Source organism: Quercus suber, unplaced genomic scaffold, assembly GCF_002906115.3.
Source record: "Quercus suber isolate HL8 unplaced genomic scaffold, Cork oak 2.0 scaffold_223, whole genome shotgun sequence".
In the NCBI taxonomy this organism is placed as follows: Eukaryota; Viridiplantae; Streptophyta; class Magnoliopsida; order Fagales; family Fagaceae; genus Quercus; species Quercus suber.
In genome coordinates, this window is record NW_027069681.1 from 910,771 (window position 1) to 926,413 (window position 15,643).

Here is a 15,643-nt window from a genome sequence, read left to right on the forward strand (position 1 = left end):
TAAAGGAAAAATAATAGCTTCCATATCTCTAATTTTATAAATGAAATTTTTTTAAGAAGTGAATAATGCTTTTATTAAAAAGATTTACTTATACATTTTTAGGAAATGCTATTATGGTATAAGAGTAACTAGAAAAAAGAAACCGTGAATAAATAATCTATAAAATTTTCTATTCTTATGAAATAAATTAAATACACTTTGAATTAATGAGTTATTATGGTATAAGAGTAATTAGAGGAAACAAAAATGATGCATTAGTCATCTAAATAAAGTTGTTACGTGTTACAAGATTTTAGTAAAAATCTAAGGGAATATCATTTAAATTTTTATCTAAAGTTACATTTATTTACCAAAAAATATAAGATGAATGAGGGATTTTTAAAAAGATTTGGCTTACATCTAGTACTTTTTCAACTGAACATGTCCATTTGTTTTTGTAGGGACATTGGACCTCGGAATCCATTATTTATGCATATAATGGACCTAAGGCCTAAGTCGAGGACTGAAGGCATCCAAGAGAGAGTAAATGCTGTCAAAAGAACCCATGTTGGCAAATGAAAAAGTCAGTTTAGATCATAATGGCCTAAGGGGTTATGCCGAGGATAAGAGACTCCTCGGCTAACCGAGGCCGAGGCCTATAAAGGTTGTCTGCCATTTGAGGGAACGTCATAGAAATACTCAGTTGATACAGATAAACACTATGGGAGCCCAGGATATGGAAGTGTTCTAAAATATCTAAGGAGAAAGCTGCTATCTCTGCATTAAATGCACTGCAGCTAACTCCTTAACGTGTTAATATGGAGGTGATACCTGAACAATGGATTTAAACCTTACAGCTACTACATGAAGACTTATAGGAGGTGCTGATGGGACAAGTCACCAACCATCTAGCATGCACGAGGAAGATAGGGATGAAAATGAAAGACAGTATAAAAGAAGGAGGGGGCAACGAGACTAGGGGATCGAAAAATGAGAGAAGAAATACTGTAGCAATCTAGAACCAGACTTGTAACCATATTTAAGAGCATTATATAAAAACCAGTCTCCTCGGATATTGCCGAGGACATTTTTTCTTCAGTCTAAACTTGTCTATCTTCACTCTTTCGTCATCAACCTACTTAACTTGTTGTTCGATTAACTAAAACCCAGTTTTCTAACCCATTTCTCTACAAATTCATTGTTTTGGGTTTTTTGGACCTAAGTCCATTCATATTTTGGGTTAGGAATTCAAATTCGGTCCTTATAATTGGCATCGTCTGTGGGAATTACTGGTGTTATAGTGACTCCAACTTTCAACGATGGTAGGTTCAGGTCCACACCAAGCAGAATCTATGTAAAGAAATCTAGTTATCTTGTGGTTGTGGTCTTGGGTTGTGTTTATATAGGAAGCACTACGGTTCCTGTTAAGGTAAAAGCTCCAAAAATAGGATAGGAAACTACTAAATTACGATGTAACTTGGTTATCTTGCTCTCTATTAATGTGTGTAACCCGACATCATATGATGAATCTTTGATCATCATTAGTACTTACACATTACAATTTTAAATTTCTTTAATTTTGACACCTCACTATTGTTAAAAAAAAATATTAAGATGTATAAATATATATTAAGAAGCGGATAAGAAATTGACTTCTAATACAGTGATGGAGCCATAAAATTTCTACAAGGGTGCCAAGCTAAAGATATATATAAAAAATAAAAAATACAAATCCAAAGAATAACCTGCACACACCCAAAATATGCTTATAACATGATTTAACAAATGCTATTTTTTCACATATAACAAGGTGTGTGCATAACATTTCTGCTTTTTTTTTTCTTTTTTTTTAAACTAAAAAAATTTTAACTCCTAACGATTAAATCAACATTTACTGTTTCTTCTAAAGGAAAAATAATAGCTTCCATATCTCTAATTTTATAAATGAAATTTTTTTAAGAAGTGAATAATGCTTTTATTAAAAAGATTTACTTATACATTTTTAGGAAATGCTATTATGGTATAAGAGTAACTAGAAAAAAGAAACCGTGAATAAATAATCTATAAAATTTTCTATTCTTATGAAATAAATTAAATACACTTTGAATTAATGAGTTATTATGGTATAAGAGTAATTAGAGGAAACAAAAATGATGCATTAGTCATCTAAATAAATTTGTTACGTGTTACAAGATTTTAGTAAAAATCTAAGGGAATATCATTTAAATTTTTATCTAAAGTTACATTTATTTACCAAAAAATATAAGATGAATGAGGGATTTTTAAAAAGATTTGGCTTACATCTAGTACTTTTTCAACTGAACATGTCCATTTGTTTTTGTAGGGACATTGGATCTCGGAATCCATTATTTATGCATATAATGGACCTAAGGCCCAAGCCGAGGACTGAAGGCATCCAAGGGAGAGTAAATGCTGTCAAAAGAACCCATGTTGACAAATGAAAAAGTCAGTTTAGATCATAATGGCCCAAGGGGTTATGCCGAGGATAAGAGACTCCTCGGCTAACCGAGGCCGATGCCTATAAAGGTTGTCTGCCATTTGAGGGAACGTCATAGAAATACTCAGTTGATACAGATAAACACTATGGGAGCCCAAGATATGGAAGTGTTCTAAAATATCTAAGGAGAAAGCTGCTATCTCTGCATTAAATGCACTGCAGCTAACTCCTTAACGTGTTAATATGGAGGTGATACCTGAACAATGGATTTAAACCTTACAGCTACTACATGAAGACTTATGGGAGGTGCTGATGGGACAAGTATTAACACCAACCATCTAGCATGCATGTGGAAGATAGGGATGAAAATGAAAGATAGTATAAAAGAAGGAGGGGGCAACGAGACTAGGGGATCGAAAAATGAGAGAAGAAATACTGTAGCAATTTAGAACCAGACTTGTAACCATATTTAAGAGCATTATATAAAAACCAGTCTCCTCGGATATTGCCGAGGACATTTTTTCTTTAGTCTAAACTTGTCTATCTTCACTCTTTCGTCATCAACCTACTTAACTTGTTGTTCGATTAACTAAAACCCAGTTTTCTAACCCATTTCTCTACAAATTCATTGTTTTGGGTTTTTTGGACCTAAGTCCATTCATATTTTGGGTTAGGAATTCAAATTCGGTCCTTATAATTGGCATCGTCTGTGGGAATTACTGGTGTTATAGTGACTCCAACTTTCAACGATGGTAGGTTCAGGTCCACACCAAGCAGAATCTATGAGTTCTCAGCGTCAAGATCACTTCCGTGATCTTGAACGAAAGAGGGACCGGGAGGAAAGTGTACATACTACCTATACTAGTAAAAGCCCGTCTCGGGGTAAAAGCCATGTCTCCTATGAGGAGAATGCCAGAAACATGCAGAAGGAGATCGATCACCTTAAGAGAAGCTTATACCCTGAACTGCAAAAACGAGCTCCATCTAACTTTGACTTCTCTTCTGATGGTGAAGAGGATGGCAACTATAGGCGCAAATCAAGGACTCCCCTTAGCAAGTCTTTCTCATATGATGAGGATTATCATCATGAGCGTAGAAACAGAAATTCGTCCTTGCTAGGCCTGGGAAATGACGCCATAAGTAAAGCACTCAATTAAATTTCCAAGTCACCTTTCACGCGCTGGATTGAGGAAGGGAGACTTCCTCGACGGTTTACGCAGCCTACGTTCACCATGTACAATGGTAAAATAGACTCTGTGGAGTATGTTAGCTACTTTAACCAAAAGATGGCCGTACACTCCAAGAACGAGCCCTTGATGTGCAAGGTATTCCTATCCAGTTTTTCTTAGCCATCTGAAGAGCCTCCATGACGGCATTATGCCTTCCTTCCTCCTCCTTCATTTGCCAATAGCAGTAATTAGTCATCTCCTTTGCCCGAAAGAAGGCTTGAACATCCTGCCAAGGAAAGAAACAAAAATTAGAAAAGAAGGTAAAGAAAGCAAATTAAAAAGAAAAAGAAAGGAAGAGGACATACCATGACAACGTATCTTTTTAGACTGAGAAAAACCTCATGTCTCCTCATGTCTCGTAGCTCGGCCATGTCCTCAGGGAGCAACAAAGCCTGCTTCATTGCATCGGCCACATAGCTAGCTACTCCTCCCTGGAAATTCCGGATTGAGGCGTTGGATAGTAGAGGTTCCCCATTCAGCATTGGGGTAGGAAGCCAAGCTAGAGGCCCGACCTGAGGATCGCTTCTCTTCTCAGCGCCCCTCTGCCCCACCTTGGCCCGTTTAACCGCAATCTACGCCTCGTCCTCATGAGGGGGAGGGTTTGTCCAGCTCCCACTACCTCCTTCCTTTTTGGCAATCGTTTCCTCTTTAGGTCGGCCAGTTGGAAGGGCTGGGCAGGTGGTGGAATGGGAAGCTTGGTCTAGGCTGCCTTCCTAGGTGCGTCCCTTCCCGGTTGGGACTTTATCAAATCCATCAGACTGGACTTTGGTTTGCGTTAAATCCCCATCTCGTTGAGTATTGGTGATAATGGTGGGCCAAGATTAGGAACTGAAATTTCTAGGGACAAGGCTTGGTTGAAAATTTCAAACTTATCCTCGGAATTAGGTACTTCAACCGCTTTTTCTTCTTTTGTGTTGGTGGGGTGAGACGAAGTGGCTACTTCGGTTGTTTGTTGTAGTGGCGAGGCTACCTTTGGTATGCCTTCAAATATAGGCTCTGTGGTGAGCATGCCCTCTGGTTTTGGACCAGGAAGAAGAAAACCCGATGCGGCTACACTCATCCTTTGTAAGCGCAGGTCGTTTGCCTTAATAACGCACTTAGGCACTAAGAAGCTTTTAGAGATTGGGGTATAACCCAGTATCAAGTGGGTTGCCCTAAGTTGGCCGTCAGAGTGGACGAAGACCTCGGCCTGCAAGATGTTGTCCAAACTTTCCTTATTTACGAGGCTAAGGTTGGGCACGGCTATGTGTGGGTCTGCAAAACCATCAAGAAAAACAAGAAGATATCATTAACAAAATTCAAGTCAAAGGAAACTTTAGATATAGACGAAAATCAAAGAAAAAAGAAAAACGGAATTATTTTGAAATTGTGAATCTAAGCCTAGAGCCCCACCTAGTTTGCCCTCCCTCATTGAATAAGGGAGGTCATCTGCCATTCCCTTGATATAACCAAGAAGTCTTTGTTTAAGCCTTTATCGGAGTCGGGGAGGCATTGAATAAGCCTGACCTCGAGGTATCTAGACTTAAGGTAAAACCCCTGCCCAGTGAAGTGGTGGAGATTGTAGATTCAGTTGACATCATGGTGAGTAACCCTAAGCCCATTTTTTTCATTGAAGGCATCTACGCACCTAAGTATTCTAAACATATTGGGGCACATTGGTAGGAGCTAACCTGTGGGCCCTAAGGTAGTCTCTGGTGACAATACCCATAGGGATTCTCATCCCTCCTTCTATGAAGGCAATCATTGAATTACCACTTCTCCCTCTTGCCTATCTGTGTGTCATTGTCCCTTTTACAGTACCTAGTGCCTGCCCCTGGAAGAATCCTATAGTTGGCCCTAAAATTAGCCATTCCCTTCTTGGAGTCTACTAAGCTCTTGAATCTACCCATTTCTAGCTAGGGTTGAAAGAACTAAAGAGATCGAGAAGAGAGAGTGGAGCCGAGGAGAAAAAGAAAGAATGCGAAGAGAAGAAGAATGTATAGAAAAATAGAGAAAAATTCGAGAAGACTTACAGAAAGAGTAAAGGTGTCCTCAGACAAGCCTTTGGTATTTGTAAGGGCTCAGGTGAGTTGAAAAGGTGTGCAGGTTCAAGGTATGTGCGCTAGAACGGAATGAATGCTAAAGTGAGAGGAGAAGTTGATTTGAAATGTAATTTTATCAAGAAAGAAGCTAGAAGAGGGAAAATTCCTACTCGGTACCCAACAAAAAACATCAGCCGTTGGATTTGCATCCCACTGTAAAACGTGGGGAACAAGAAGCAGTAAGAATTTAATGAGGGTGCATCTTGAATGCCGAAGCGCTAAAAACGTGCCTTGGGCAGTTAAAAAGCGTATTCACTAGCATAGATGGATGCAAAGAGCACAAGGCAGCTACAGTGATGTCGAAATCCTCCTTTCTTCCTGAGGATCCAGAAAGAAGAACCTTGAGAGGCTATTGTAGGAACATTGGGCCCCGGAGCCCATTATTTATGCATATAATGGACCTAAGGCCCAAGTCGAGGACTGAAGGTATCCGAGGGGAGTAAACGCTGTCAAAAGAACCTATGTTGGCAAACGAAAAAGTCAGTTTAGATTATAACAGTCCAGGGGGTTGTGCCGAGGATAAGAAACTCCTCAACTAACCGAGGCCGAGGTCCATAGAGGTGGTCTACCTCCGGGGAACGTCACAGAAACACTCAGTTGATACAGATAAGCACTATGGGAGCTCAGATAGAAAGTGTCCTAAAATATCTAAGGAGAAAGTTGCTACCTCGCATTAAATGCACTGCAGCTAACTCCCTAGCCACATTAATATGGAGATGATACCTAAACAATGGATTTAAGCCTTATAGCACTACATAAAGATTTATGGGAGGTGCTGATGGGACAAGATCAATACCAACCATCTAGCATGCACGTGAAAGGTAGGGATGAAAAGGAAAGACAGTATAAAAGAAGGAAAGGGCAACGAGACTAGGGGATCAGAAAATGAGAGAAGAAACATTGTAGCAATCTAGAACCAGACTTAGAACCACATTTAAGAGCATTATATAAGAACCAGTTTACTCGGATATTGCGAGGACATTTTTTCTTCAATCTAAACTTGTCTATCTTCACTCTTTCGTCACCAACCTACTTAACTTGTTGTTCGATTAACTAAAATCTAGTTTTCTAACTCATTTCTCTACAAATTTATTATTTTGGGCTTTTGGGCCTAAGTCCATTCATATTTTAGGTTATGAATTCAAATCTGGTCCTTACAATTTTAAATATACAATAACAAGTGGTAGTGAGTTTTAATCTCCACCTTTTATTTAGTTAGTGGGTGATGTGGCAGTTTCTCACTAAAATAAAATGAGATTCCAGTTAAAAAGTATAAAAGGTAAGTTAAACCCTTTTTTGAAAAGTCATGAGGCCATGCCCTTAGCCCTTCTTCCTTTGCCCCTATCCTAATGTGTCCACTTTTTTTTTTTTTTTTTTTTTTTGAGGAAAATCCTAATGTGTCTACTTAAACAATGTTTAAAGTGGTGAAGTTTTTTGAGTCCCACATAGTAAATGAAAGAAATATTTTATAGTTTATATGTTCATGAATTGGACATTGAATTGAGCTTATGCATGTGTGGGCTTGGCCCTCTTGTCCAAATAATATTTTTTATTTTTATTTTTTGTGTTGTTAAGCCTATGCACAATAGAAATTTGACCATTGTGTTTATTCACCAACGTATATATTTATCATCCCTCATTCTTATAAATTTTTTTACTGAGAAATTTCTCAAAGAATATATTTTTTTGCATACATTTGTATAAAGTCAAAAAGAGAAAAAGAAACATAGTTTAGTTCGTTGAGCACGAAGATTGCAATGCTTCTTATACATGTTGATCATTTTTAATTATTTTATAGATTTCTTCTATTTATTGTTTGGATTGCGAGTTATTTAATTATTTTACATATTTCTTCTATTTATTGTTCTTGCCTGTTGAATTTATTTGTGTTATTTTTTGTGATTAGAATTGTGAATATTGTACTTGTTTATATAATTACAAAAATTAATTAATTTTCTGAAATATATCCAACAACTATTGCCTCATTCTCTTCTGTTTTTAATTAATTTTTTTTTTTTAAGTTTTAATTTAGTAACAATATTTTAATTGATTGATGTACCTATTTAGTAACGGTATTTTTTTACTTAACTACAGGTTGTGTTGATGAGAAAGTACGATAATGGAATGGTACGTAGTAGCTTTGGTGATTGTAAGATCGTTCTTATGTAATCACTAGATTTTACACCCTAGACTTTCAAAAAAAAAAACCCAAAAAATACTTTTGACAAATCTCACCCTCACAAATGAAATGTATATTGATAAAAGTTTGGGATTTAAAGTGTCCCATTTGAGTTTAATGTTAGCTAAGACTTTTGCTAAAATTTTATACAAGCAACCCGCAAAACTAATTAACCTGTAATCTTTCAAACTTTGTGCCACAACTTTTATCGGTATGCAACTCGGAAAGAGTGGGTCGCGCTTTACNACAGTATAAAAGAAGGAGGGGGCAACGAGACTAGGGGATCGAAAAATGAGAGAAGAAATACTGTAGCAATCTAGAACCAGACTTGTAACCATATTTAAGAGCATTATATAAAAACCAGTCTCCTCGGATATTGCCGAGGACATTTTTTCTTCAGTCTAAACTTGTCTATCTTCACTCTTTCGTCATCAACCTACTTAACTTGTTGTTCGATTAACTAAAACCCAGTTTTCTAACCCATTTCTCTACAAATTCATTGTTTTGGGTTTTTTGGACCTAAGTCCATTCATATTTTGGGTTAGGAATTCAAATTCGGTCCTTATAATTGGCATCGTCTGTGGGAATTACTGGTGTTATAGTGACTCCAACTTTCAACGATGGTAGGTTCAGGTCCACACCAAGCAGAATCTATGGGTTCTCAGCGTCAAGATCACTTCCGTGATCTTGAACGAAAGAGGGACCGGGAGGAAAGTGTACATACTACCTATACTAGTAAAAGCCCGTCTCGGGGTAAAAGCCACGTCTCCTATGAGGAGAATGCCAGAAACATGCAGAAGGAGATCGATCACCTTAAGAGAAGCTTATACCCTGAACTGCAAAAACGAGCTCCATCTAACTCTAACTTCTCTTCTGATGGTGAAGAGGATGGCAACTACAGGCGCAAATCAAGGACTCCCCTTAGCAAGTCTTTCTCATATGATGAGGATTATCATCATGAGCGTAGAAACAGAAATTCGTCCTTGCTAGGCCTGGGAAATGACGCCATAAGTAAAGCACTCAATTAAATTTCCAAGTCACCTTTCACGCGCTGGATTGAGGAAGGGAGACTTCCTCGACGGTTTACGCAGCCTACGTTCACCATGTACAATGGTAAAATAGACTCTGTGGAGTATGTTAGCTACTTTAACCAAAAGATGGCCGTACACTCCAAGAACGAGCCCTTGATGTGCAAGGTATTCCTATCCAGTTTAGGGCTTGTGGCGATGAGGTGGTTTGATAATCTAAGGGCAAGTTCCATTGATTCCTTCAAGGAACTTACTCAAGCATTTGGATTCTGCTTTATTATGTGCAGTAGGGTTCCTCGGCCTTTAGCTTCCTTGTTGTCTTTGTCCATGAGGGAAGGAGAAACCCTGAAAACATATTTGGACAGATATTGGGAGATGTTCAATGAAATAGATGGTAATTTTGATGATGTAATCATTAGTACTTTCAAGGAGACCAGTCAAGGTCAGGGGCTCAAGGGAATGCTCCTTCAAGGCCCCCGTTAGGTACAATCAATGTCATTTTTGCTGCTTCTGGGAGAACTAGTTCTCATCCTTTCAGGGTGATGTCTATAGTTAGATCACCGGCCAAGGACTCTAACTCTGAATCGAAGAGAGCTAGACTGGAAATCTGACTTTCGTTGAGTTTCTCGAACGAAGACAAGATTAGAACTATCCAACCACATGATAACGCTTTAATGGTCACCCTTAGAATAGGGGAATATGATGTGAAGAGAGTAATGGTGGGCCAAAGAATTTGTGTAGAGATCATGTACCCTGACTTATATAGAGGGCTGAACTTAAAGCCTAAAGATCTGACCGCGTATGATTCACCTCTGGTAATTTTGATGAAAAGTTGTTATCCTAAAGGGCCAGATTAGGTTGCCCGTATAAGCAAGCTCAGAGGTAGTGGAAGTAGACTTCATAGTGGTGGATGTATACTCCCCCTGCAGAACCATTGTGGCCAAGCCCTGACTTTATACCCTAGATGTTGTTTCTTTAACTCTGCATCAAAAGGTGAAGTATCTGTTAGGAGACCGAATTGAGGAATTAGTAGGTGACCAATCCATGGTTAGGCAGTGCCTTGTGTCTGCAATTTTGCATCAACCAGCAGTTGAGTTCTCAGCCTAAGTTAAGGAAGGCTATAGTAGTCAAAGAATTACTGCGAAGGGGCCAGCCGAGAAGGCCAAATGTGAAGATTTAGAGAAATTTGCTATAGGTGATGTCCCGGAAAAGTTTTTTCAAGTTGGAGCTCAGCTACTACCTTAGGAGAAAGAGGAGTTAGTGGAATTTCTCAAGAGGAACGTTGATGTATTCGCTTGGAATGCTTACGAAGCTCCGGGGTGGATCCGAGCTTCATTTGACATCATCTGAATGTCAGTCCAAAAAAAAAAAAAAAAAAAAAAAAAACCCCAAAAAATACTTTTGACAAATCTCACCCTCACAAATGAAATGTATATTGATAAAAGTTTGGGATTTAAAGTGTCCCATTTGAGTTTAATGTTAGCTAAGACTTTTGCTAAAATTTTATACAAGCAACCCGCAAAACTAATTAACCTGTAATCTTTCAAACTTTGTGCCACAACTTTTATCGGTATGCAACTCGGAAAGAGTGGGTCGCGCTTTACTGAGAATTCCTGATAGTATATCAAGCTCCATTTTACAAGCTTTAGCACCCTGAACCTGAAGCAACTCTATCGTGCTTTAGGATATTGTATACCTCTTTTCACAACTTCAGGTTGAATGTATTTTCTAGAGTTTTGCATCTGTAAGTGTACCACTTGGTCTTGGTGAGAATTTTGATTGCTGAAAAAACTAGTGATCAAAATTCATACTTAATGAGTCTGAGGTGCTCAATAATTTAGTCTATTTTTCTGAACAATTGCTAGGGAATGAACGAAGACACTGGTAATCTAACTCGTCAAACATGTAAACTTCACAGTGCTGTGGTAACTGCTATAAATGAATATAATTTTCTGAAGGTAACATCGACAACATCAATATACATTTTCTTCAACACTTATCTTGAAACCCTCAACATGTTACTCTGCAAATCGGAGAAACAACCATTTTGAGGTAAAAACATAAAATGGCTTAGTATAATCATTTTACATTGAATTTAACTACTGCATAATATTAAAGTACACACCAAAACATCTGACAGTGTGTGATCATAACATGTATGTAAAAAGGAACACTGTACAGTGTACATTAAGCTTACAAAGTTCATTTTTGTTTGGTAATCCATTCTCGCTAATCACAGATTTAGAAGTTCTCATAGTTGCAAGACATTTTATACATTGTACCATAAAAAAAAAATCAGTTTATTGTTCATCAAAATTTTCAACTCAAGAAATAACCATCATGAAAAGGGAAAGACAAATTTCAACACCAGTGCTGCAACATATTTTCTCTCTTTCTTTTCCTCCTCTTCCGGGCAACATTGGACTCCATGTTGGGCATACCCCAAATCCCAAGCTCCTAAATTTTATGGGACCTAAATAACACTTCCTAGAAAGGCCGCTGGTATCCCCCAATTTTAAAAAGACTATGGATAAATGCACTATCACCGATCAAAGGGATTTTAACATACTTACCAGCAAGAGCACACCTTACACACTCCAACATGATGAAAATATATGAGTCCCACAGCTGCCCAATAGTACAACCCACATGTACCTTGGAAGTGTATAAGTGGCATGAAATTGCTTGACAAAACTACCACTTGCAGGGCCTGTTCCAATAAAAAGCCCATTGCCACATGGAATCTTAGATAATGAGGCCATTTTTTATTCTGCACCACTCCAAAGTATGCTAAGTAGAAATGTAGTACATGGAACCACCAAGGCAACCTCCTAACTGCTCCTGGGATATAATACAACAAATCCTCAAGGAATCCATGTTGGTCAAGTAAGGGTTGGACATAAGATGCTGTCTCAGACATCTGCAAAGCTAAAAGATAGGGGATACATGCAATAATTCTCCACCACCATTCTGGCTTCTCAGTCATTTTTGGAATGCGATAACCGAATGGATTATCCTTGGATGCTTGCAGAGGCATTATAGATTTGCGTGGTCTGGGTAATAAAGGAATTCTATGCAACAGGCCACCTTGATTCCCACTTGAAAATGGAGATGATGTAGTGGAAAGGTGTGGGAATGAATTTCCTGCAGATTATACAATTGGGAATTATAAAATATCAATGATCTTGGGGATGTCCCACATTCAATGATCCATTCAAGTATTCAACCATGAACAAACTTCTTAAAATATTTAGATATTCCATCTTAGTGCCCAGTTGATCTTGAATCCACAACCTCACCCTCCAACCAATTGTTAACGGAGAAGGAAGTGTTAGTTAAGCTATAGCTCATTGGTAGATATTCCATATTAATGACTACATAAGCAATATAAGACAAGTTAGGGAGGTAGAAACTCTCCCTTTCTGAATGATGTAGCACTTTTGCAGGTAGATAGCAAAAGGAAGAAACGGGGAAGGTTGTTCAAAGCCAGTTCCCTCCAAAAAATTATGCAATCAGTTCTCTTTACCAGGATTATTGTGCCACTAACAATAAATTGGTTATCTAAACCTGTATCATTTCACCAAAGGCTGCCTCGATGATTTGAACTTTAAGAATCAAAATCTATCTAGTTAAAAGGGGAAGAGGGGAGAGAGAGAAAGTTGACAAGAAAATTAACATACCTTTAGAACCGCATCCAACAACCGTGCGTCTAGCCAAGGATTTATGTGTTGTGAAGGTCTTGGTAAATTTTTGTAGAATTGCATCCTTATACCTGGTGTTAAAGGCAAACATCAGTATGAGAAGAACAATATGAAAACTCATTATCCAGGGGGAAACCCCCTACTTTTCCTATTAGACCTACCCAACTCCCGGAACAAGTTCAAGTTTTATTAAATGTTATCTGAAATATGTACATCCTATAGTATCTCTTTCTGTCCCTAAGACGGGAGATTTCTGGAGACTCAAAAGCAATCATGTCCTTTTTCTACACAAACATGCAGACCTAGAAAAAGTTCAACCACTTTGCTTGAGCCTACATCTCTCCCCTTAGGAATGATGATATATGGTATATTATCATGATGATCCATATAGGATTAGAGTTGCAGCCAAAACCCAAATTCTCGAAAATCCAAATTCTTGAAAATGCTTTGTATCCAGTGCCAAACAATAAACATTCAAAATACTACTCATCAAACTACCTGAATAACCTTCTATATTTTATTTTCTTTTCTCCCCAAAATATATTCTTTTCCCCCCAAGATGCTACTGCATCTTAAAATTTTGTTCAAAACATTCTGCAATATGTTCAAGTTGATTGATTTAATATATTTCTCACTATATTAGTTCTCAGTTTTATATTACAAAACTCAAACCCAGGGGAAAAAAATGATACCACACTAATTTACTTAAGAAAAATAAAAGGACCTCTAAAAGTCACAAAAGCACCATGTAGATCTACACTGATAAATTATTCTAAAATTCTCTTGCATTGCTAACATTTCATAATACTATATCAATCAGACATTATTTGTAGGTCTCTCAAAACCCAATGAAACCAATTGTTTCAATCATAACAAAATAAAAATCAGAGTAATGAAAATAGCAGAACTAATGATTCAGCAGATAGTACAATGTTACAGAACAAATCTCAAGTACTTGCAAGTTCGGAATTGTTGTCCTCTTCCAATTCAAATTGAAGCTATGAATCTTCAGTCTTTTGCATATAAGGGAAATTATAATCAATGCAAGATTCAATTTGTTGCCTGTCAAGCACTTAGAAGTCTATCATTGTCTGAAACAGTATTTACAGAACAATGGTTGCAAGACCAAATTTCAAGACTTCCCCAGCTTAAGAATTTAAAGGCATGGTCTTGGAGTATACCAGAAAAGTTGTTCTACTAGTACTCCTAGTTGCTAACCCAGCATGGGAAAGCTATTGAATGTAATATTCAAAAAATTAATTCCATGCACTTGAGAAGTTCTCAAATTAAACAATGTTAAGGACACAATCTATTTCACAATTTGCTAAGGTAGAAAGTCAAATTCATGTAAACCTACCACTGACATTGCTTCTAACACTGCTTCTCTTATGCACCAATCACAAGTTCAAAAGTCTTATATCCCTAAACTTATTGATTAATGGGTGTCTACTGCAGCAGCTATGCTCAAAAGGAAAACAGATAAAAGACAACTCTAATCCTCATATTCTCCAAAACAAAAATCACATATAGAGCTTGTCAGCTTAGCATAACAACAAGCCTAATTTGCAGACTATAATATTAAACTTAGATTTGGCTTACATGACAAATAGTTAGCACTGGACATCATTGAAACCATAACAAATCTAAACCAATCTACCAATAAATTAAATAGCTATACAAATTTAATCAAGGAAAAAACCACATACAAAGCACAACCAAAACCTGTACAAACTTAAGAACACCAACATAGTTCTGCATTGCAAGATTCAGAGAAGGGGAAAAGCAAGCGTACCAAGAAGAACCGACAATGGTGGAAACTGTGCCTGTTGAGTCAGGCACAATCAAAGTCATCATCTATACAGATGGGTGTGTTCAGGTTTTTGGGGTTGTTGGAGATTGAGATTAGAAGAATGAGAGAGAAGAGAAAGCAGATGAAGAGTTCTGTTTTCTGCGCGTGGGTTTAAGGTTTTCTACTTTGGGTTTATCGGAGAGTTCTAAGTTTTCTGTTAACTTTTTTTTCTTTGGTTTCACATAGTAGGCCTATTGTGATGGGCAACCTTGGTCTTGGACGACGGATTGGGCTTGGTCCCTTTTTGTTTTTGTTTTTAATTAGTTATAATAATGGGAGAGGGTTGATTTGAATGTATATAGGTTGGATTACAATACTCTTTAACAATTGGGTTGAGTTGAGTTAGTAAAATTAGTTTCTCAAAAGAAAAAAAAAAAAAAGAGTTAGTAAAATTAGAATATATATATAGTTGCGCATAGTTTAAAAAAGACATTGTTGGAAGGAAATTAAAATCTTTTAGCGTTTTTAAGATAATGCTAACTAATATTGAGTTGGTAAAATCTAGTTCATCCATTTTAAAATTGATGGACTAAATTTTCTCATGTAATCAATATTTAAACAAATATTAATTATCACTATTTTGATGTTTATTTAAATTATTGATGATTTGGCAAAATGCAATTCACTCATTTCAATGAATAAGAATTTAGAAACACCATAATAGAGTTACCATCAAAGCTCTAAAGATTCTAAATTTTTTGTGTGTGTTTCTAAAGTAAGTAACTCTCATCAACTAGTACTATTATGATGTGAAATTTTATTTTATGAGTAATTCATCAAATTGTGTGTCTACTCTTTAAAATTTAGACTAGTTCTAGTCAATCCTTATTATATCTATCTACTTTCTCCAAATACTCCTCAACCAGTTCAGTTTCACGCGACACAAACACAATCATCACATCCCCCAACCATTATGACTTCACTTCCAACATTTTCCTAAACCCCCCAATTACCACTACCCACATTATTACATTTCCACCTCCCAATACAACCATCCATGGGCGAACAAACCTAATCCAAACTCAAACGGAGCCCCACCATGACTCCATTGCCACACCATCACAACCATCAGCCTAACCACCATAATCATGGGAGCCACCACACCAACTCCAACCCTAATAGAAAGAACTTATTCCTCA

The 15,643-nt window shown here is 37.3% G+C and overlaps 1 protein-coding gene across 1 annotated transcript; it reads right to left on the bottom strand.

Annotated features, from left to right (window-relative positions):
• Positions 1-11,068: 11,068 nt before the first annotated feature.
• LOC111996226 (protein TIC 20-IV, chloroplastic) lies at positions 11,069-14,723 on the bottom strand. Its single transcript, XM_024028182.2, is given in 4 exon segments — positions 11,069-11,571; positions 11,573-12,098; positions 12,635-12,726; positions 14,448-14,723. Coding segments are annotated over 4 exon segments (810 nt in total). The 5' UTR covers positions 14,510-14,723; the 3' UTR covers positions 11,069-11,441.
• Positions 14,724-15,643: the final 920 nt, after the last annotated feature.